Source organism: Carlito syrichta, unplaced genomic scaffold (assembly GCF_000164805.1).
Source record: "Carlito syrichta isolate Samal-C Ts95f unplaced genomic scaffold, Tarsius_syrichta-2.0.1 Scaffold309199, whole genome shotgun sequence".
In the NCBI taxonomy this organism is placed as follows: Eukaryota; Metazoa; Chordata; class Mammalia; order Primates; family Tarsiidae; genus Carlito; species Carlito syrichta.
The window spans coordinates 162,261-184,777 of NW_007253295.1; the positions used below are offsets into that span (position 1 = coordinate 162,261).

At 52.0% G+C, this 22,517-nt stretch overlaps 2 protein-coding genes across 4 annotated transcripts in view; one reads left to right on the forward strand and one right to left on the reverse strand.

The window, feature by feature from the left end:
• NSMCE1 (NSE1 homolog, SMC5-SMC6 complex component) overlaps positions 1 to 13,415 on the forward strand; it is a 42,037-nt gene extending 28,622 nt beyond the window's left edge. Inside the window, exons 3-8 of one of the 2 annotated variants that reach the window (XM_021717047.1) lie at positions 3,988 to 4,109; positions 5,685 to 5,762; positions 6,930 to 7,076; positions 11,663 to 11,776; positions 12,587 to 12,707; positions 13,145 to 13,415. In XM_021717047.1, the coding sequence (XP_021572722.1) occupies positions 3,988 to 4,109; positions 5,685 to 5,762; positions 6,930 to 7,076; positions 11,663 to 11,776; positions 12,587 to 12,707; positions 13,145 to 13,368 (806 nt within the window). In that variant the 3' untranslated portion in view covers positions 13,369 to 13,415. Of the gene's footprint in view, positions 1 to 3,987; positions 4,110 to 5,684; positions 5,763 to 6,929; positions 7,077 to 11,659; positions 11,777 to 12,586; positions 12,708 to 13,144 lie in introns of both variants that reach the window. The other variant, XM_008066941.1, reaches the window with a different exon arrangement.
• A 3,713-nt stretch (positions 13,416 to 17,128) lies between these two features.
• Positions 17,129 to 22,517, reverse strand: part of KDM8 (lysine demethylase 8) — a 12,473-nt gene continuing 7,084 nt past the window's right edge. Inside the window, exons 4-7 of one of the 2 annotated variants that reach the window (XM_021717046.1) lie at positions 19,437 to 19,586; positions 18,419 to 18,511; positions 18,258 to 18,336; positions 17,129 to 17,951 (exon numbers count right to left, since the gene is read on the reverse strand). In XM_021717046.1, the coding sequence (XP_021572721.1) occupies positions 17,752 to 17,951; positions 18,258 to 18,336; positions 18,419 to 18,511; positions 19,437 to 19,586 (522 nt within the window). In that variant the 3' untranslated portion in view covers positions 17,129 to 17,751. Of the gene's footprint in view, positions 18,337 to 18,418; positions 18,512 to 19,436; positions 19,587 to 22,517 lie in introns of both variants that reach the window. The other variant, XM_008066944.2, reaches the window with a different exon arrangement.

A 22,517-nucleotide genomic window follows, 5' to 3' on the forward strand; every position in this document is an offset into this window, starting at 1 on the left:
TTGGTAGTGTCCATAGAACCAGCCTGTGATCCAGCTTTCTAGGCAAGAAGCCCAATACTTTGATTCTTACCGAAGCCTGTGCCTTTTTTTTGACTTGGTTTTGAAGTCTAAGAAAGGAGCATTGTTATTAATTAACTCTCTTAAATCCCTCAAAGTGGTATTTGTAAGACTGGCAATAGTGTCTCAGAATCTCAAGATCTGGTTTTATCTCATGCACTCTACCATGACCAAGGACTCAGAATAATGGGGCCAAAAGCATCCTCAGACATGCCTTTAGCCCAGTTTTTCCCTACAGATCAGCAAACCATAGCCTCTCCACCATTGGCTCCAGGATCAGGGGAGGGCTTAGAGGCCTAGCAGTGAACATTAACTGTTCTAAAGACATGAGGTTGGGAAACACTGATCTGGTGAGACTTTTACACTTTGTGGGCATGCTAGGGATTTTGGTAGCAAGCAAGAGACCCCAATTCTGACCATGTTAGAAAGGAATGTGTTGGAATGCTCTTGGGAAAGGGACCCACAGGGCTGATTGGTGGCTAGGGGCCAGGCTGGGGGATGGGCAAGAAGCAGAGAACACCATGTGGCCAAAGGAACCTTCCCTCTGGTAGCTACTGGGCTTAACCTGCCTCCAGTCAGCCATTTGCCCCTTGCTCCGATTGAGAGAACATATGATTGGCTGATACGAGTTCTGTTTCCACTCCTGGTTGTCCTGAGCTCCTTTCTGGTTCTCTGAATATGGGTATCTGGGATTAATTAGTCTTCCACCAAAACTGCAAATGTAGGAGAAAGGCAATTTTAAAAAGAAGAGACCAGGTGCTCATGCCTGTAATCCCAGCACTTTGGGAGGCCGAGACAAGAGGGTTGCCTGAGCCCAGGGGTTCAAAACCAGCCTGGGCAACTTGGCAATACCTTCTTTCTACACTAAATCAAAAATTAGCTGGACTTGGTGACATGAGCCTGTAGTTCCAGCTACTTGGAAGGCTGAGGTGGAAGGATCACCTGAGCCCAGCATGTGGGAGCTGTAGTAGCTGTGAGCATTGCCACTGCACTCCTGCCTGGGTGACAGAGTGAGACTCCTATCAAAAAACAAAAACAAGAAAAGAAAAAAGCCTAGGATCTCGTTAGTGAGGGAAATGGTTACTAGGTGGGCAGACATCACCATCTGACTCTAGTGGGGGCCAGACTTGGTAACTGGAGTGGTGTGTATTGAGGAAGTGCTTGAAGGGAACTGTGGGAGGACAGGGCTGGGACCAGCTAGTCTGGTCAAGGAACACCTGGTCAGGGGGACACTGGAGGATCAAGAGGCTGGGAAGGTAGAGGCAGGGGCAGTGGTAGAGAGAGGGCAAAAGGGAAAGGTATTCTAGACATGTGAGGTTGGGGGTAAGATGATGTGTGGCCTTCAGAGATGAGAGAAATGAGGAGACGCTCAGGGCCCCCAGAGAGGGAGGGCAGGACTGGGCCAGGGCCCAGGCCTGTGGTGCTGGCCCTATGGCACCATCCTGCCTCTGCTGCTGCCATAGGAGTCAGCTGAGGCAGTCAGGGGGTTCCTGAGTATAAGAGAAGTTTATTCTCAGGTAATGCTTAGGAAAGAGCACCTGTGGCACAGGGGCATCCGTGAGAAACATTTACAGGTTAGTGGTTGAGAAGATGGATGTGGTCCTGACGCAGGAAATGTATGTGGAAGGAGAGGGTAAGAATGGAGAGTGCGTGAGCAATGGAGCAGATGCTGGGTCTGCAGTGAGTGAGTGCAGCAGGAGGAAGTGGTTGGCTTTTCTCTCTCTTAAAACATTCATATTTCTGAAAAATGAGGCTGGACAGCAAACCAGAGGTGGTGGAGAGAGGGGAAAGGGCAGAGAGGGCTGTTAAGTCGTCTCTGTGAAGTCAGGGCATTTTGGAAAGTCCAGTGTATTAGGAGGCTTTTGATCTGCCCACAGAGCACATTGCTCTGAATGACACCCAGGAGGGGCCTCTTCAGTGGAAAATGTGAATTGTTACTTTCAGAGGGAGGTGGGACTTGCCACTGTGTCACATTGGGTGGACAGGGTGGCTCCTACCCATGAGGGATCCTGTCACTCATTCAGGCACTGAGAGATGGTCTTGATGACTGGTTACCTTGCACCTAGGTTTCCCAGTGTTGGTACTCTGTGGGGTGGAAAGTGTTTCTGGCAAAGTCGAGGGCAAAGGCTCGTATGGAATAGTCAGGCTCACAGACCTGTGTGGAAGAGGAAGAAAGCAGTGAGCACTGTGCACTGGCGGCAGAAGAGAATGTTTCATGGAAAAAAAGGGTCATCTGAGTTGGCTGTAGTAACAGAGGAAGGGCATTTCAGAAAGGAAGGACGTACGGGCAGGAAATACAATCATGCCTCCCTCCTGATCACAGCGTTCCAGCAGCCCAGGCCAAATGTCATTGTCGTACTTTACAATTTTGCCACGTTCATTTTCTACCAACTTATTACTCATTTGTTTACTTAAATTGCTTCTAAAACTGTACTTACAGTGGAAGATCAGATCCCTGCTGTGAAGTGCGTGATAGTGTGTGACAGTCGTGGGCTTTGTCATGAGCTCTTCTGATGGAGCTTATGAGCCAGGGCTGACTTTATCTCCTTTACGCAGCCTCCTCTGTCACCAGTGCCATCTTTTGGTTTTTTTTTAAACTTTCTTAATCTTTAGCTAAACAAGTATCTTCGAAATGCCTTCTCTCTATAAGAAGCCAAACACAGAAACAGCACAAGTGCCCTGCAGTGATCCCCTCATCTTAGTTCTCTTTCTAGCAATGGCCTTGTTCATCAGCTTAGTGGATAACCTGCTGGGCCTTTTTCTTGCAGGATTGTTTTGTTGGTTCTATTATTGTTTTACATGTAAATGGTATTGTCTGGTTTTTTTCTGCAGTTTTTTTTTCCCAGAGTGATTTTCTAAGATCTGAAACTTTTGAAATTAATTATTTTAGTACTTAAAAATAGTAAAACCAGTAATATATACGCTTGGTCTAAGGAATTACACAGTCCAAAAGGGACACAAAGCTGACCTTGTCCCTCTGCTTCCAGTGTTGAGTGGCTCTCCACACAGGAGAAAGGCCACACTGCCCCCTGGCCACAGGCTCGGTGTGATCTGGCTCCCATCTCCCACTGTGGCCTCCTCTGCCCTCCTTGCCCTCCTTCCATTCCTGGCTAATTAGCGTCCATTCACCCAAGCCCCCTGCAGTACTGGACTCTGGCACCTCCTCCTCAGATTGGCTTCTGGCTGTGAGCCTCTTGCTGGCAGGGGCAGTGTGAGGTGGGCTGGCAGGAGGTCAGAGCCAGGCTGACTGGGCTCACCGCTGGCCCTGCCTGGGCCTGGTGTGTGACTCGGCATCAGCTCGCCTTTCTGCACCTCTTCACCTATAATTTGAGTTTGTTGGGAGGATGAAGTAATTACTGCATGAAAGGCACTCAGGATGGACCTCTCCCATGGCGAGGGCTCAGTATGAGCCACCCTGGTTGTTCACCTTCATCCCCAGGACCCAGCCCAGAGCCTAGCATATAGGTGTTGGACAAGCGGATGTTAGATAAAGGGAGAAGAGAATAAAGATACACTTGACATGTGGGGCCTGGGACCAGGTGGAGGAGCTGGGATGTAATGTTGCATGCAGGAGAGCTCACCGCAGGTTCTGAGCACATTGAGTAAGGCATGGAGGGTGCTAACTGGGGACTAGTGGCTGGGAGCATGCTGGGGGCCACAAACAAAGACGGGAAGACCACAGGAGCCTCAGTGGTCTCAGATGCCATCTCCCAGACCTTTCTATCTCATAACACCCTCTGCCTGTTATCTGCTTGTCTTCAAATACAGATGCAGGGAGAAGGGAGCCACATGGTGCTGGCATTCGCCCAAGAGGGCTGCAGTCTGGAACCCGTTCCTGGAGGTGCTGTCCCTTGTGTCCAGGGCCTGGAGTGATCACAACAAGTAGCACCTTTTTGATGAGCCCCCGTTTTTTTGCTTGTTTATTTCCAGGCAATGCTACTATGGAGAAGTTAGAAGATTTCATCAACAACATTAACAGTGTCTTGGAGTCCCTGTACATTGAGATAAAGAAAGGAGTCACAGAAGATGATGGGAGGCCCATTTATGCGTTGGTGAGTGCCAGGCAGAGCCTCTGGTGGCATTTGTGGGAAATAAGAGCAGAGCCTACGCCGGACATATGCCCCCGTGTGTAAAGAAAGAGTGGGAGTGCTCTCTGCTTCCATGGGGGCACAGAAAGGACTGAAGCGCAGAAAGAACTGAGGAGGGCTGGCCCCTTGACCCAACCTGCATTTCTGGGCTCACAGCAAGCCTCTGAGGCCTGTGGTGTCCTTGGGGTCATCAGGGTCAGGGTAAGCAGAACTAGAGTCCGGAGCCTCAGTGCTTTTGCCACTGCCCATATGGAGGCTCTGTCTGTGCTTGCTTGGGTTTACTTTTTGCTTTTTGACAGTTCTTTGCAAAGAAGTCACCCCAAATGTATGGAATATTAGGAAGAAAAGAAGAAAATGGGTTTTTTACTTAAACTAAGACATAGAAGCTATGAAAAGAAAATGTGTGCATGAGTGTTAAGGATTGAGACCATTGGGGCCTTCTGTTGTTTTCAGATTTATCCTTGCAGCTAGGGAACAGGGTGAAATGAGGAGGGGGAAGCTGGCAGCCCCATCCAGGCCCACACTCATAGAGGAGCACTCTAGTCCAGGGTTTCCCAAATCCTAGATCATAAAAAAAGCGTTAGACAGCCAAATAACTATGGAAATGCTGAGTAAAGCCAAGTAAAGCAGATTTTTTTTTTTCTGAGTTGGAGTCTCACTCCTTCACCCAGGCTGGGGTGCAGTGGCATGCACGCTCACAGCCACCCCAGCGTTGACTTTCTGGGCTCCAGCAATCTTTCCGCCTCAGCCTTCTAAGTAGCGGGAACTACAGACGTGCGCTACTACGCCCGGCTATTTTTTATTTTATTATAGAGATGAGGTCTCTCCAAGTTGCCCGAGCTAGTCTCAAACCCGCAGGCTCAGGCAATCCATTCGCCTCGGCCTCCCAAAGTGCTGGGATTACAGGCTGAGCCACCGAGCCTGGTCAGATTTCCTTTTCTTTTTTTTTTTTTGAGTTGGAGTCTCACTCTGTCGCCCAGACTGGAGTGCAGTGGCCGCTCCCAGCCACCGCAGCCTCAACCTGCTGGGCTCTGGTGATCCTTCCGCCTCAGCCTTCCAAGTAGCTGGAACTACAGGCATGCGCTACCACGCCTGGCTAATTTTTGATTTATTATTGTAGAGATGAGGTCTCACCAAGTTGCCCAGGTGGGTCTCGAACCCGCAAGCTCAGGCAGTCCACCCACCTCAGCCTCCCAAAGGCGTGGGATTACAGGCTGAGCCACCGAGCCCGGCCAGATTTCTTTAGTACAGACTTCTCAGTGCCTTTTGCATTTGAAGCTTTATTAACATGCAGACAAGTTTCCCAAATTTATCTGAATTTGGAAAATATTGTATAACCTTTGAGTTCTAAAATCTCCGATCATCAGGCATGTGACTGAGCTAAAGATTAAAGTCTGTAATATAAGACCTGTTACAAGTTCATCCCTGTGCCCTCAGTGCATGGATACAGGAACCCCATGCCTAGCAAGAGAGATGGAAGGGAGGGACAGGGAACCAACTGCACATTAACCTGACCACATCAGCCGACTTGTTTCCTAGGTGAATCTTGCTACAACTTCAGTTTCCAAAATGGCCACGGATTTTGCAGAGAATGAACTGGATCTGTTCAGAAAGGCTGTAAGTATAGTAACTTCCATTGCCCAGTGGTGGGGTTTCTTAGGCAAAAGTTCTGTCTCCATCATTAGAAGTGGCAACTGCAATCTTTGAGGGTCACTGGGGGATACGGGTCACCACTGCTGTCTGAGAAAGGCCTTTGCCAGGAGATGTCCTCATCTGGAATTCACAGCCGCTGGGTGATTGCTGGGGAGGCCACCATGGCTGCCTGGGAAGGAAGGGCTGGGCTGGCTGTGAGCCCCGATGGAATGTGCAAGAGCAGGCCCTCACAGGTAGTAACAGGTGTTCCTGCCTAGCTGCTCAAAGTGCTTTCCGGAAGTGGCAGCACGTCACAGCCTGGGAGCTTGTTACAAAGGTGATCCCAATCTCCACCCCAGACTGTTGAATCTGAATCTGCATTTTTACCAGATGTCCACTGGATCATGTGCACGTGCACATTTGAGCGCCCGGCTCTACTAGGCTGCGAAGCTATTCAACTTAGACCTCTTGTCGCCCACCTGGCTGAGCACCTGGCTAAGAGTGGGTCTCAAACCTAGATGCAATGATAATAGCTGCAGAGGCAAAAAAGTAATTCAGATATTGTGGCCTCATTCCAGATCTGTCGAATCCAAATCTCTGAGGACCAAGTGCTAACATTTTTCCTTCTGAATCTTCTGTGAGCAGCCAAGGTTGGGAAGCAAGTGCTGAGACGAGTGGCCCATGTCCATGTGTGTGCAGGAAGCTGTCTTCCCCAGGGGTTCCTGCCCTGGCCCTCAGTCGACGTTGCTTCTGTCACTTCCATTCTCTCACTACCTCTGCCCCCACCTTTCCTGGCTCTAGCCTGCCACTGAGGCCAGCTGTAATGTCCCACCTACCTCCTTCCTGAGTAGAGAGTTGCCACCTCATTTATTTAGTCATTCATTTCTCAGCTTTTCTACCTTCAGGGAGTGGGAGCAGGGGCAAGAGAGGCAAGGTGACCCTTCTTGATTTTGAACATTAAAGTGGTTTTTTGGGGATGATGTTCTGGCTCTTGATGCATGTTCTCAGGTGGTTTTCATGAAGTGTCATGCCCATGTGCAGTTCTGCCTGTGATCCGAGTGGTTTACTGCCTCCCTGCCAGAGTTATATTATCACCTAGAAGTTGTTTTTGCTGATTTAATAGACGAACATGATACCTACTCTTTCTTCCAGCTGGAACTGATTATTGACTCAGACACTGGCTTTGCGTCATCCACAAACATTTTGAATCTGGTTGATCAACTTAAGGGCAAGAAGATGAGGAAGAAGGATGCTGAGCAAGTGCTGCAGAAGTTTGTGCAAAACAAGTGGCTGATTGAGGTACTTTGTCTCATGGCTTGCTTCCCCAGCCTGGCTCACTTTTCTGAGTGAATAACAATTTTTCCTCCAAAACCATATTTGTACCTCACTGATGTCTGTTGAACCCGGCTCTCATGGGTCCCTTATCTACTTTTAACACATTATCACAGTTACCTGGTGGGGAAGATTTGGACCCCACCCCACTCACTCACACTGTCTGTCCAGTGTGCCTCAGCCAGAAGTGGCAGAGCCAGGGACTGCACCCAAGGACTTGGATTTCAGGATTGAGCCTATGGCTACAGACTGTGAGCAAGGTGGTTCCGTGGGCGAGGACATAGTTCAGCATCTGACCTACATCTGTAAAAGGGAGCACTAGATTCCTCCTCAAGGATGTGTGAGGAGCAGGAGGGAGACAGTGCAGTAAAGTGCTTATGCTGGGCCGCCTAGCATGGAGGAGGTGGTACAGGAACTGCTGTTGCTGCCATCGTTGTCACTGTGGTGTTATGTCACTCAGGGCCAGTACTCCTGGCTCTTCCACCTAGACAGTGACCCCGAGGAGCAGAGAGAAAGCACAGCACACTTTAGGAGAGGAGCAGTGGAAAACTGGGAAGGACCAGCCTGCAGATCCGGTTTCTGGGTGCTGCCCACCTCCCAGACGCTACCCCCATGTCTAAGCCCTGCTATTTGGAGCAGAGCAAATGTTTCAGTTCTTTTTCCACAAAAGTCATTACTGTTTGCAAGAAGCCCTGGCTGTCAGTATTTGTCCAGTGTACCACAGCTGTGCTCCACAAGTACCCATGCCCGTGTCGTTCAGGATGTGCTCCCACACTTCCTCGCTTGGTGGTCAGACTCATGGCCGGAGGCTGCTGCTTGTGGCTGCAGCGATTTTTCACTTCCTTTTCAGGGAAAGCTTGCTTCTGGGTTGTGGTAGTTTGTGTTGTGAGTTACTGATTTCTATGTAGGGTGGGCCTATCCTGGCACCCTCACCCAAATTTAGTTCCTGGGGTGCCTGGTGGGAGGAAAAGGCTGGAGAGGCCATGGGGTGAGGGTGGGACTAGGGGCTCCTGTGAGTGCCCAGATCTGCGAGACACATTTATATGTGTTATGTCCTGAGTCCATCCACTGCCCTATGACAGGTCTGTGAGCTCAGTTTTTAGCAGACAGACTGTGGCTCAGTGGTCTGGGTGATGCCCAGTACCCTGAGAGTGGCAGAGCTGAGGTCAGGCCTCTGAACAATGTGACAGTGGCTTTTTCTCAGTTTTCTTTCTTTCTGGGCTATATTTGGCAATATGGAACATTGTCGGGCAGCTCAGGTTATAACTGACCATTCTTTCCTGTGGTGCAGTCTCTCTTTGGGCTGGGCTCCTAGTGCAGAATATAGAGCCTGGCACCTTAGGTACTCAGTAAACGCTTGCTGAATGGATGACTAGGCAGGTGGATGAAGTTCCAGAGGAATGGAGTTTAAAACTTACAAAAATGATACAAGACAAACTTCCTCATTATAGGAAGATTAGAAGACATCTAATGCATCCGTAGAAGCTACCATTAGCTCAGGTGCTAGAGCTAAGCACTCTGCTATCCCCGTTCACAGCCTCTGCCTCCTGCCTCACACGGAGTGAACATGCAGAGCTAGCATTCCCCGAAATCCTTGTGGTACATCTCTCAGGGCGGTGCTGACTTTAGCATCGGGTTTTCCCTTTGCCCACCCTTTGCTGCATGGAGAGGCTAGTGGCAGAGAGGGAAGACCTCACTTCTGGAGCCTGTTGGACTGAGCTTTGGAGCCAGGCCTGTAAACCTGTGTACCTGTGCTGTCCACAGGTGCTGGTACTGCCTTCCCCAGAAAGAGCTGCAGAGAGAAGGAGGGAGTGGAGGATCTGGGAGCGGCGTGGGAGGGAGTGCTGTGGAAGCAGTATGCTGGCCCCTCAGTCCTGGTGCCAACAGCTTCTGCAGGACTGTTCTTGTTGCCTTTCTGGCACCCCGTGGGGGTGTAGTGGTAAGCCATACCTCCAGGTCCTCTACCACCTCTGGCTAGCAGCTTTTTGTCTCTGAGACTGTTTCCTTCCCCAAAGGATGTGGATATTGATGCTCCCAGTGTTTTTCCTGAGAGTTAAGTGCTTTCTGCCCTGGACAGCCTGGTGAGGGTGGCCGTGAGATCTGCAGTACTTTGGAGGAGCTGCCGAGGATGGGGGTGGGGTTCTGGCTGACCCCCAATAAGCCTTTCAGAGGCAGCACCTCGGTCAGAGGAACCATGTTTCTAAGTCTTAGCCTCAGCTTTCTGCAGACTTTTCCACTGACTTAGGTCATTCCGGGTTGACATATCACCCCAGGGAGACTTCTCACCTGAAGAGCCCTGTCCTGTGCAAAACTCTGGCCTGGCCTGGAGGTTCCAGTCCATGAGAAGGCCCTGGGGTGGTAGGTGGTTGGGTCCAGCCGGTGAGGCCGCTGAGAGCAAGTGTGGCTTGTTGGTGCTCGGGTATCTGCTGACTGGCTGCATCTCCGTACATCCTACGGTCTGCTCCCTGCGCAAAGTCCCTGCCTCGAGGTGTCTTGCGGCTTGGCTTGCCCCGCCCTGGTGGGCTGACAGGACTGAGTGAGGCCGTGAATGATAAGCCTTGGGCACAGTTTCAGGCACACAGTAAGTGCAGCTCACACATTTGAGTCTGAATCTGAATTTGAACTTGTTCACCAGAACATTAGGTATCCTCCTTGGAGATCAGTGCACAGTCTACTCAGCCTTCCCTCAGTTATTTATCATGGGAACACCAAGGGCTGGGCCCCACACCAGGTGCTGGGGACATAAGAGTAAGCAAAATCAGACCTGGTCCCTGCTCTTGTGGGGCTCACGGTCTGGCAGGGGAGCTTAAGATCAGTCAAACAATCATCTCAGTGAAGTGGAGTTGCAGGTGGAAAGGAAGCATGGTTTTATGATAGCTTTCACAAAGGAACTGGCCTTCAGCAGAGGAAATGACACTTGAGCTGAAGGCTGTGTAGCAGTCACTTGGAGTTGGAGGTGGGGGATTCTCAGACTGTGCAAAAGCCAGTGGCCAGAGGGGCACAATGTGCTCAAGAGGCTAGGGCCAGGGTGGTCCAAGCACAGGACTGTGAGGCGAATGGACAAGGGGAGCCTGGGGGATGGGCATGTTCGGGACTTGGCTCTGCAGCCCTCAAGTGCTGGGAAGCCTGGATGACCTAGGTAGAGAGGGCCGGGGCCGGGCTTGTGTTGCAGAGAGCGTGTTGCTGTGGAGAGTGGGCTCAGAGAGAGCAGGAGGAGGCCGTGGACAGGGAGGTGGCTGTGGTGGGACCAAGAGGTGGCTGTGGAGTTGGAGTGCATGGGAGATCTGGGCACTGTTGAGAAAGCCACAGCCACAGGACCCCATCGGTGGCAGCCATGGTGCAAGACACAAGTTCATTGTGCGCCAACCTCTCTCCACTTCTGAAACCCATTCACCCGCCCTCTCCAGGGCCCTGCTCCATACTATTTGCCTTGTATCTCCCTCTGGAGGGTCACCTGGTCCCTCCAAGCCAGGTTGCACCAACACCCCATCCCTGGGAATGGAGGCAGGAGCAGGGGTTGTCCAGCTGTTGGAGATGGGAGTGGCAGCTCTTGCTTGTGAGAATTTGAAGGTAGCAGAGAAGGAGGTGAGGGCTCTGGGGAAACTTGGCAGGCCTCAGTGGTGCCATCTTCTGGCAAGGCCTGAGCCATATCCTGCCCAGTCTGACCCCAGTAGGCTTTAGTGTGTCTTCACCCAGGCCCCCATCCCCCATGCTGGCACCACCCTGCTCCCCACCAGGGAGGAGGGTCAGATGGTAACAGGAATGGTGACAAGTTCACTTCCCAGTCCATTAGCTGACCATGATGCAACATGGACTTGACCTGTGTGGGCTTCTGTGACATTTGTCTCTGTTGGGTCTCCCTCAGACCTGCCTCTTTCCTGTGACTTGGCCATGGGGCGAGCCAGGGCAGCTGTGTTGTTTGGGTGCTTCCTGGCTCTCTTAGTTTTCATACTGTGTGACGTGGTCTGTGCCTAGAAGGGGGAACCAGGAGGCCCAGTCTCCATTGGAGGCTCTGCTGCCCACAGTGTGAGTTGGAGCCTGCACCTGCCCTCTCTGTAAAATGACGTGCTCTCGGATAGTCCCTGAGGAGGTTCCAGGCGTCTGTGCTGGGAGGCCCTGGAGATGTGCTTTTAGGGAGTGAGGTGGGGCGGCTAAGGGAAAGGAATGGAGGCAGTGAGTCCCCACTATGGGGAGACTGCCTTTCTGTGGGTCTCCGTGTCCTCACCTGCAGGAGGGTTGTGGCTGTGCCACCTGGGCTGCAGTACAGTCAGAGTGTCACGTCTTAAGGCACGAACAGGGTGCTGAGAAAGGCAGCAGTGGGGGAGCCTCCTCCATTGCCTTTTAGGTTTTTGCCTGGTTTTCCAAGGCTCTGCTGAGGGGTCCTGGCTGAACTCAGTGCTTGGCCGGGGTTGGTGAAAACCTGCTGTGGTAAGGCACACCCAGACCTGTGCGTCTTCCTGGACTCTGGCTGTGGGATGGCAGAGGGAGCAAAGATACCGAGTGGGGTGAGGGCCTGGCTGAGGGTGGCTGCCACCTGTGTGTCCCTGCAGAAGGAAGGAGAGTTTACCCTGCATGGCCGGGCCATCCTGGAAATGGAGCACTACATCCGGGAGACGTACCCTGATGCTGTGAAGATCTGCAACATCTGCCACAGCCTCCTCATCCAGGTACCATGGGGGCCCCAGGCTCTGCACAGGTACTTTCCAGAACTCTCACTCTCACTCCCCAGCCCTCTGGCATTGCTGGGGTGTCCTGATGGGAGCTGACGGAGACCATCTCCCCAGACATGTCAGATGCTGCTCCCACTGCCCATATTGATGTGCTGTCTTTCTTCTTCCCTGTCCTGCTGTCCTGGTCCAAGGACTCTCACTTGCTCTGTTTTCTTCAGAAGGCTTTCCTGAGTCTTGTGTAACCTGAGTTAACTCGGCAGTCTCGTGGTGAATGTGTTTCTGTGTCGATTGCTATTTTCCTGTCATCCGTCTGACCCTGATGGGGCCTCACAGCTATTGAACCAGTGCTAGACATTTGTATTTCCTTTCTAGCCCTTACCGTTTCGCAGTTGTATCTGTTTATGGTTGCAGTTGCTGTGTGGGCCTCTTCACATGTGTCCTGGCACTTGATGGTTATTTCCTGGGGTCCAGTTCCTAGAAGTGGAATATTTAGGACAAAATGTGCATTTTTAAAAAAGCTTTTGATCCACATGGCCACACTGTCTTCTGAAAAGCTATGGCTGTCTACACTCCACCTGCAGGGTCTGCGTGCAGGAGCCTGAGACCTGCAGGGTCTGGCCTTGAGAGCCTGTGGCTTCTTCTGCTGTGTTTGTTTGTAATAACCCTGCTGCACTGAGGACTTGGGAGCTTCATTAGTAGTAAAGTCGGACCTGGAGACCTGCTGGCCATGTCCCTTGCAGCCTCTCTGGAGGTTTGTGAAACACGGGGTGTGCACGAGCTCCAGGTCATCAGCCTTCTTTGTCTCAGGGTCAAAGCTGTGAAACCTGTGGGATCCGGATGCACCTACCCTGCGTGGCCAAGTATTTCCAGTCAAATTCTGAACCACGCTGCCCCCACTGTAATGACTACTGGCCCCACCAGGTGCCAGGTGAGTGCTCCCTGAGGTGCTCACAGGAGGGGCTGGGGCAGCAGAACTCAGTGCTTGGCTCTGGGGAGCCCTTGGAGACGGGGCTCTTAAGTTCCCTCGAATCCCATGAGCAGCTGCTGCAGGAAGTGAAGGCTGGCCTGCTCACATAGTTTCAAAGGACTCACTAGAACCCGGTTGAAATTCCAGCGCACATGGTTTAGACAGGGCTCTCTGGCAGCCATCTCAGGAGGGGTATGTGACAGCAGCGTCTGCTGTTCCTCTATGAATGGGAGCTAGTTCTACCTCCCTTGCAGGCTGAGAAGGAGGGTTAGCCATGAGAAATGGTATAGAGAACACAGAGTCCTTGGCATAGGACGCATAGCTGTTGGCCCAAGCTGGCGTCACTATGCCACCAGCCCCTCCATTCACTGTGTCTTCCTGACCTTTTCTGTATGCAGAAGTCTTCGACCCTGAGAAGGAAAGGGAAACTGGCATCTCCAAGTCAAACAAAAAAGTCCTTGCGGTCCAGGCAGCGTTAGTTGTGCCCGCTGAGGGCTCATTGCCTGGAGGCCTGCCCGCTGCAGCCCTGTCTGAAAGAGAGGCATCAGTGTTTCCTGTTCCACGAACCACCTCCCTTTTCTTTACGTTCATGGTTAATATCTTTGGAATAAATCGATCCTAAGGAGTCACTGCCACCTGTGTGTGTGGTCTTGTGCCTCTGTGTATGAAGGCTTGTGTCGTGGCCTTTCCTTCCTGGAGTTGAAGGGATAACTCAGACACCCTTGGTTGGGGTTCAGCTGGTGAAGCCAGCAGAGCTCCTGCACTGACCTGGGGCAGCCCACTGTCCTCACCCAGGGGGGCTTTGCCATCAGTCCCCCTTAAGTCAGTTGTTCCTCTGGGACTTGGCAGCCACTGGGGCCTGTGTACAGTGCTCCCTCTTCCGGTCGCTCTCCGCTCAGGGGCCTGCCACTCCTGGACTGCGAGCCTTGGTCTCCCCAACTCCCCAATCTGGACTCTCCCTAGCCCAGGGTCCAGACTAAAGGGGTCCACTGGCCTGAATGGGCATGAGGCCAGGAGTCTGGCGGGATGCGTGCTGTCCCTCACTAGGCCCCTGGCCCCTCTAGTGATCAGCAGCCCCACCCATCCAGGCGCTTCGGCCTAGATCCTCCTCCTACTGGGCCTCCTGCATCCTGGCATCACCAGATCCTGTCAGCATACCTACCAAACAGGTCCCAGGCCAGGTCCCAGCCCTGCACCCACACCCTGGCCCTGTGCTCCTGCAGAAGACCCTCTGATGGCTCCAACTGCTCCATTCAGGTAAGGCCCCAGGCAAGGCCCCTGCTGTCTCTGCCACTTCCTGCCCTCTGCTGTTCAGGGTGCTTGCTTGCTTCCTCCACCCGGCTTCTCCCCTGGGGCCTGTGCAAGGTGCTCCCTCCGCAGGTCACTCTTCCCTCTGGGGCCTGTGGCTCCTGGCTAGCCCCTGTCCGTCCTTAGGCTTGGTCAGCCTCTCACTGCTACAGCTCTTATCCTGCTCCCTGCACTTTCCTGGGCTTCACACTAGCTACCGCACCATTGTAATTCCCTGACTCCCTGCCTCTCTTCCACCCCCTTTATCTGGGACAGAAAAATCGAACAGACTCAAATAAGGGAGGACTTGGTCAAGGGTCCCTTCGGGAGAGGCTTGGTCTAGTGGTCCAGTGATGTCATCTGCACTTCTGTCTCTGCTTTCGTTGAGCTGGCCTCTGGGAAATGCAGCCATGTTCTTCATGGTAGCAAATGGCTGCTGTGCTTCCAGGCCTTGTACACTCAGGCCCCAGTGCTGAGGAGGGCGAGTCTCACTGAGCGGCTTCCCTCACCCCAGCAAGCTTCCTCCTGGCTCACAGCTCCCATGTGGAGGCTGGCAGAAGTGGGGAAGGATAACTCAAGTGTCACTGGAAGATCAAACTCATCCAAGGTGGTGCTGAGTAAGCAGGGGGTTCCCGAAGCAAACTGAAGACACTGTTACCAGGCAGGACTTGGTCAAGGGTCCCTTTGGGAGAGGCTTGGTCTAGAGGCAGGGGAATGAACCGTGGACACTAAGTCGGTAGGTGGGCCGCCCATGCAGTAGGGACGCTCTGCCATGTTGTCCTCCATGAGCCGGCTGCAGAGCAGCATCTGGGGTGCGGCGCATGAGGACACCTGCTGAAGGAGGCTCACCCTCCCAGACTGGAGTCCAGGCTCCTAAGCCCTCACGCCCACCTCCCCAGCACTGAGGCAGCCTGATTGGGGCAAAGACACGCCCACTGGTAAGCCCAGTGGACACTAGGCTAGGAGGGTAGTCCAGTAGGCGTGTCTGGAGGTCAGCAGAAGCCAGGCCCAGCTGGCAGAACCAGAAAGGACTGCTTGGAAGGGTAGCTTGCAGAAACGACAGGAAGGCGGAATCAGGCTAGAAAAGACCCTTGGACTCAGGGGTCCTGGACGGCCCTGGCCTGTGCATCCATCCTTCCGACACACTTTCAAGATGCAGGTCCAGGCAGGGAGTGGCGATTTACAGACCCTGTGGGACGGTTCTCCCTGGGGGGAGGTGGCTTCCAGAATGCGATCAGCGATCAGTGTGCTGTTCTGAGGAAGGGAAGACGGACGCCAAGAGGCAAAAAATACCACTGTCAGGAAGGACCAGGGCCATTCGGGACAGCCATCTCCCTGCTTTCCTAGTCACCATCAATAAGAGACATGTTCATACAGCTTGGGTGAGTCCTCACTGGTGAGCCAGGAAGCCTCTGAGCCCCTTTCCGCTGGGGACATTGGCCCTTCTGCTACTAGTCTCCCTTACCTCCATCCCCTTCACCATGACACCAGTGTGAACATCCCACAACAGGCATCGGCACTTCCCAACTAAAACTGTCCTGCAAGCTCCTTGCCTGGCATTCAAGGCCTTTGTGGTCTGGCCCAGCCCATCCCACCCACCCTCTCATCCACTGCCCTGCTCTTCCACTGGTGCCCTGACCTTGTCACTCAGGGATTATTGACTGGCCTGGTGCAGCTCACTGCTCTCAGCTCCCAGTGTCCCCCTTCCAGGCCCTTGTCCACACAGCAGCAGAATCAGACCACTCCCTGCCCCCACAACCCTTGTGCCTTCCCACAGCTGGTACCTCTAGGCCTTGTGGCCTCCGCCTCCCTTCCCTATTCTCCCCTCCCTCTGCTCCAGTTGACTGGCTCCTTCTTCCTCCGCAGGCTAAGGCTTTGTTCCCTCAGGGCTGTTGCACTGGCTGTTGGGAGCTTGGCCTCAAATCTCATGGCCACTCCTGGATGCCTGGTCATTCACACTTTCTATTCAAATGTTGACTCTCAAAACCTCATGGCCCCACCAGTCCATCCCTTGCTGCCACTTTCTGTTACCCTGTTCTGTGGTCCGCCTGGCACTCACCACAATCTAACCCCACCTTACTTTATTCTTGTCTCCTTACTGGACATCCCCACACCACGAGGGCAGGGCCTTCCCTGGCTCGCTGCCATGTGGCCAGTGTCTGGCATCAGACTGTGGCCCTGAGCGGGCCTCTCCATGTCCCGGGTGGGCAGGAAGTCCTTTGCTCATGCCTCTCCTTGGCTCTGTGACCAGCTCTCTCTGGCACTTTGATTTCAAGCCGACTTCAGAACCCACTTTTCTCAGAGGCTGAAGCCACCCTCTAGCCAAGAAGAGGTCCTCTTCTGTGCCTCCCATCTGATAAGGGACAGCTGCTTGAGGCAGTCAGGCTACATTTCAATGAAAGTGGCACACTACACCACAGACGGGCCATGGTGCCTGCCAGCTGGGATAGGTGGGATCATCAGGTGGGGCCACTGGACGCTAGAGCCAAGCCCGCTGCCCTTCTGCTGGGGAAGCGGTGCTGGCTACCCATGCGGGCCGTCTTCTCTCCAGGCCTGTCTTCAAAGGAGGAAAGAATGAAGTCAGGCAGAGACTCGCTGAGATGCAGCCACGGTGGGAGAGCAGATGGGGTGGGGGGGTGAGGAGAAGGCCTGAAGCCTGGTCCTCCTCGGAGACCACACCCCCACCTGCCTCCTTTCCTGTCTCTGGGTTTTGTTTGTGCTTGAACGGGCTTGTGCTGGGTTTCCATCACAACCAAGCGAGTCCCAGCCCATCTGACACCTGGGGCCTGCAGGTCTGTGGACTCCTGCAGCTCAAGTGCCTCTCGCCATTTCCTTCATCCCACCTGGGCTCTGCGGGCCCACTCACTGTGCAGTTCCCTCCACCTTGAAGCCCTCTCCCCATCTCCTTGGCACTTCCTATGCATCCTTCCAGACCCAGTGCCAGCCTCTGTGCCCCACCATATCCCATGCCACCCTTCCTCCTTTGTGGGCCTACATCTTGGGCTGGGATTACTGTGTTCGAGTCATCTCCCCTCCCTGGTACCTCCTGTCCTGCTCACCCCAAAATGGGCAGCAAGGAAATTGGGTTGAACAAATGGTTTTAAAAATAAAGTTATTTTTTACTGCTTACATTGTTGAGAAAACTTGAAATTATACAGAAATATTAAACACCTGGAGTCTTACAATTGGCTTAAATACAGCCCCAGTTTCTCTGTGGGCATGCACATAAACACACATGTGAACATGTATACACACACATGTACACATGTGTGTACAAAAAGGCCAGTATTTAAAAACTCAAGAACATAATGTGTTTTAATCAACACGACACAGCATTTCTTCATAACCTTAAGAATTCTAAGCGTCTGTGGCTGAATAATATTCCGCAGCACTGATGGGCTGTTTCTTACCCACATGCTTTAGGACATTTCCAGTGTCCTGCCATCACAGTGCTGTGACGGTCACCCCTATACCTACATCCTCAACCACCTTGCGGCAATTTGCTGAAGCTGGGTTTCTAGTAGAGGGATCACTAGACCCAGAAGCATGCACGAACGCTCAAGGTTCTTGCTAAACTTCTGCCAGGCTGACCCCCACCAGGAGGACAGCCCCACTCTCCTCAGCACTGAGGGTGAGAGTTGGAAACACCTTGGCTAATGTAGCAGGTACCTTTGTTTCAATTTGCGTATCTTTGAGTAGGTTGTAATGTTTTTTAGGTTTACGAGCTTCTAAATTTCTTCTTTTGAGATTTGTTTTGGAATGAATGACTCTTGATTTCAAGGTCACTTGGTGTGATGTCACCAGTGCTGTAGAATTGTCCACCAACTTGTGATCTTCCTACCCGGTGGAGCAGAGGTGTTCTCTGGTGCCCGCTGTTGGGACATGCCAGCCTGTCTTCAGGCAGAGGGCCAGGGAAGTCTTAAAGGCCAAATATAAACAAAACAAAACTTTGTATACACAACAAAACAAGCTCACAGAAAGCCAGAAGCTGCAACTGGGCCACACAGGCTTCTCCAGGGCATAGGTTCGGGTACCGCTTGTCTCCAGACTCCAAGGACCCAGAGCCAAACTGGGCCCAGCAGTGCATGTGTACACGCCGAGTGCTGTTTGCATTCAGGCCCTTCAATCCCGACCCTGGCTATGACCACCAGAAGCTGACCGAGAAACTCAAATCCAGAGCCCGCACATAATGCCAGTACTTGACCGGAATAAATAGGATCTCACCGGGGGACAGGATGCATGACAGGAATGGGGCCTCGGCAAACTGGGGGAACTTCTCTAAGTCGGGATTCTCCACATCCACCTGAAGAGAGAAAAGAAGTCACTGTCTCCAGGGACAGCAAGGAGAAGCTGCAGTGTCACACACTGGGGTCCCGAGTGCCCACCTGGCTCGTGTTATGAAGAAGGTGTGTCTCGTGAGGATATACAGCACCTGACTCCTGCGGTGAGTACAGCCGGATGTACTTCCTCCCCATCACCTGGGAAGAGAGGCTCCATCAGGCAGCTGGCAACCTCACTCTGCCACACCCCACCTGGCCTCTGCCTTTCCACATGCTGTTCCCAGTGCCCAGTCTGCGCTTCCCCATCACACGAGAGCTTAGAGTTCCACGAGTATATTTTTCCTCCGGATATATTAAGAATCGACAACTTCATTGTTGTAGCCAACAACTGGGCACTCGACTGCGCCAAGCACGGTTTAAGTGCTTTATGTATATTAACTAATTTAATCTTCACAACAACCCTCTGAGGTGGTTTCCTTCATCTCTATTTTACAGGTGAGGAGAGTGAGGCACAGAGAAGCTAAGTGAACTGCCAAGCTCAAAAAGCTGAGAGGTGACAGAGCAGGTGTCCACGCAGGCAGGCTGGCTGCCAACACCCGGCTCTTAGCCTCTCTGTACCACCTCTTTTGGCTGGTCTGCTGGACTAGAATGTTCTCAGGCATTAATCCTCTGTGTCTGTGAAACCAAGGTGGTCTCACAGCAGTAGAGAGAATCCCTCCCTCCCCACTCTGCAGCAAACACATCTGCTCCCCTGTCCAGGTCGCAAGAAAAACCCATCCAGTGGCTGCAAAAGCTCCCTCCCCCCATTCCCTCCTCATGGGGAAGCTGGCCTGGCTGGGATAGGTGGCAGGCAGGGGGAAGGCGAGGAGACACAGATACAGTGGGCAGCGGGGCTGCAAGCCAGGCGCTTGCTCCTGCCAGCTTGGGAGAAGCCACTTCTGGAGGCAGCCCCGACTGGAGGGGGCCCTACCCTGGCCTGGTGGCAGTCCTCGGCTTTCCTTTTTGTCCCCATCCCTTTCTGTGTGGCTGTGTTTCTTTTTGAGAGCCTGGCTGAAGGCAGACACTGTGGCTGCCGGTGAATGGGCCGGGAGGAGGGAACCCCTGTTCTGGCAGCAGTGCCAACCTGGGCTAGGAAGTTCTGCTGGGGATCCTGGTGAAGCGGGGAGATGGTTCCTTGGGGACCAAACCAGGCGTTGATGGTGATCTCCTCCTCCTCCCCGCTGCCCAGGCAGCAGTAGTCGGGAATGCTGATGTCTTCCTTCAGCTCTGGGATCTGTGGTGTCAGAGAGGACAGGGAGGCGAGACCAGGGCAGGGCAAGAGTCAAGCACTTTGACGACGACATCCGCAATTTAATTGGTGGGAATTTAAAGAACAACTTCAGAAGCAAACATCTACTCATGAGGAAAGAGCTATAATTTCATGTTTGTTTTTATATCGTAGGCATTGATATCAGAACTTTGTACTTAAAAATAAGCCAGTTCATCATTTTCTGAAGAGTTAAATTTTTTAAAAATCAAAGAAAAACAAAAAGAAAGTAGGATCGAATGTTTATTAAATCTGGAAGGGAAGATTTTCCCAAAATCAAAGAAAATAAAAAGAAAACAGGATTGAATATTTATCAAATATCTAGAGGGGATGACTTTCCAAAGTTTACTAGTGGTCAAGGAATCACATTTGGTACATTTTAAGTAAATTAATTACTAAAAAGACCAGCAAACTAGGATACTTACTTGAACTAGCTATAGTGAATAAGGAGTAATGTACAGAGTTGATACAAGTTAATAAGAAAAATGGTAAGATCTCCACACGTAAAGTACACAAATAATCAAAGGACAAAACCAAACAATACATAAAAACAAAAGAGACATAAGGGCTTCAGTCTCATTAGCAATAAACCCAAACTAAACCAACAATGAGTCATCATTTCCCAGTAGGCAAATAAGCAAAGATGCAAATATGGTAACTAGTGGTGGTAGGAACACTGAGGCAGGGCTGCTGGGACATCAGGCGGGGACACGAGTTAGACAGCGCCATGGTCATGTGTCGCGTCCTACAGAGCATTCCAGCCTGACCCAAGAAGAGAGTCTGTGTCAGAATGTGGCTCTCTAGGACCCGGGGGCCTGGAGGAGGCTGTGAGGCGAGGATTCCCAGAGGGACTGGGACAGCGAGGTCGCTCTGCTGTGATACTGTTACGGGAAAGCAGCAGTCGCCCTGCTAGTGTTTTCGTATGCCCCTACTTCCGCGGCCAGCCCCACCCCTCTTTTGGACAGTCTGGCACTCTGACATCTTTGTGAGAGAACGCCTATGTGAGAGGTGTGGATTCTCTTAAGAAGCCCAGGGTGGGCACAGAGTATCTGTTCTCATTCCCGGCAGAAACCACCCGGTGGGGAAGGCATTGGGCAGAATCTGTGCTCTGAGAATTGGCGATGCAGGAGGGTGAAGTAGCTTCCTGTGCCTGCACAAAGCACCAGCCAGTTGTGTGATCGTGGAGGGGCGGAGCGGGCTGTGGCATCTGGTCTCCTTTAGAATCAGGACCCTTGCTGATGCCTTGTGACCCACCTGGGTCTCAGAGTACAGAACCCACTCCTGCTGACTAAAACCTCTTCCTGGCCAGGCCCTCAGCAGGCACCATGGCTACCTCCAAGGCAGAACCCACCTGGACAGCCACTACCTCCCACCCCCACCTCCATTCCCCAGGCCATCTGGACTCCTCACAAGATCCTGGCTGGATTGGTGACATTTCTCAAACTCGAGGGGCATGAAAACAGGGTTGCCAGGGGCTCAGATTTTTTCAGAGTGGGTACCCCATTCTGATGGCAGCCTTTGAGTGGACAATGCCCTTCCTTCGAAAGCAGTTATGGTAACTTCTGGCTGCCAGTTAAGAAACTGACGTGTACCTAGGAGAGCTGGAATGTTCTCCCTGCAGGAAGCCCGGGCCAGATGCTGCTGTTCTGTCCTTTAAAAACCTGTCTCAAATAGCCCGCGCCTGTAGAAATGCAGAAATGCCTGCTGCTTGGGGCTGATGGAGAAGTTCACAAGCTGAGTCTCCTCCCAGAGCTGTGCGGGGCCTCAGCCATCAGCAAGATTCCTGAGGGCCTCTCGACCCACTGACTCCTCCCGACACCCCACAGTAGCTTCTGGCTGAGATGGCACCAGGCCTGGCCCCATGGAATGCTGAGCAAGAACCAGTTCGCTAAATAAGAATCTTAGAAAATATAGGGAGGCTGAGGTGAGTGGATTGTCTGAGCCCAGGGGTTCGAGACCCGCCTGGACAAGTTGGCGAGACCTCATCTCTACAATAAATCAAAAAATTAGCCGGGTGTGGTAGCGCTACTTGGAAAGCTGAGACAGAAGGATTGCCGGAGCCCAGCAGGTCGAGGCTGCGGTGGCTGGGAGTGGCCACTGCACTCCAACTCAAAAAAATAAAAAAAGAAAAGAAAATGCAGGAGACACCCTTATGAAAATTGGAACTGGCAACCAATTCCTGATCAAAACCCTAAGTGTTCATACCATAAGAAATAAGATAGACAAGTGGGACCTCATCAAACTGAAAAACTTCTATAAAGCAAAAGAAACCATCAAGAGAACAGGGAGACAGTCCACTGAATGGGAAAAATTATTTGCCAACTGTATATCTGACAAAGGCCTAACATCTAGTATCCACAAGGAACTCAAACGCGCCAAAAAGAAAAAAACAAAGCCCCATTAAAAAGTGGGCAAAAGACCTGGAGAGACACTTCTCAAAAGAAGAGATACAGACAGCCAACAGATACATGAAGAAGTGCTCAACCTCACTCATCATCAGAGAAATGCAAATCAAAACTACTTTGAGATACCACCTAACCCCAGTAAGAATGGTCATCATTAATAAAACAAACAATAGATGCTGGCGAGGATGTGGAGAAAAAGGAACGCTTCGATACTGCTGATGGGAATGCAAACCAGTGCAACTTCTTTGAAGACAGTGTGGCGATTTCTGAAAGAACTAGAAATTGACCTTCCTTGTGACCCAGCAATTCCCCTCTGTTGGGAGTATACCCGGAGAAACTCAAATCATTCTGCAAAAAATATACCTGTACAAGCATGTTTGTTGCAGCTCTATTCACAATAGCAAAACCATGGAGCCAACCATGCTGCCCATCAAAGCTGGACTGGATTAAAAAAATGTGGTACATATACATAATGGAATATTATGCAGCCATA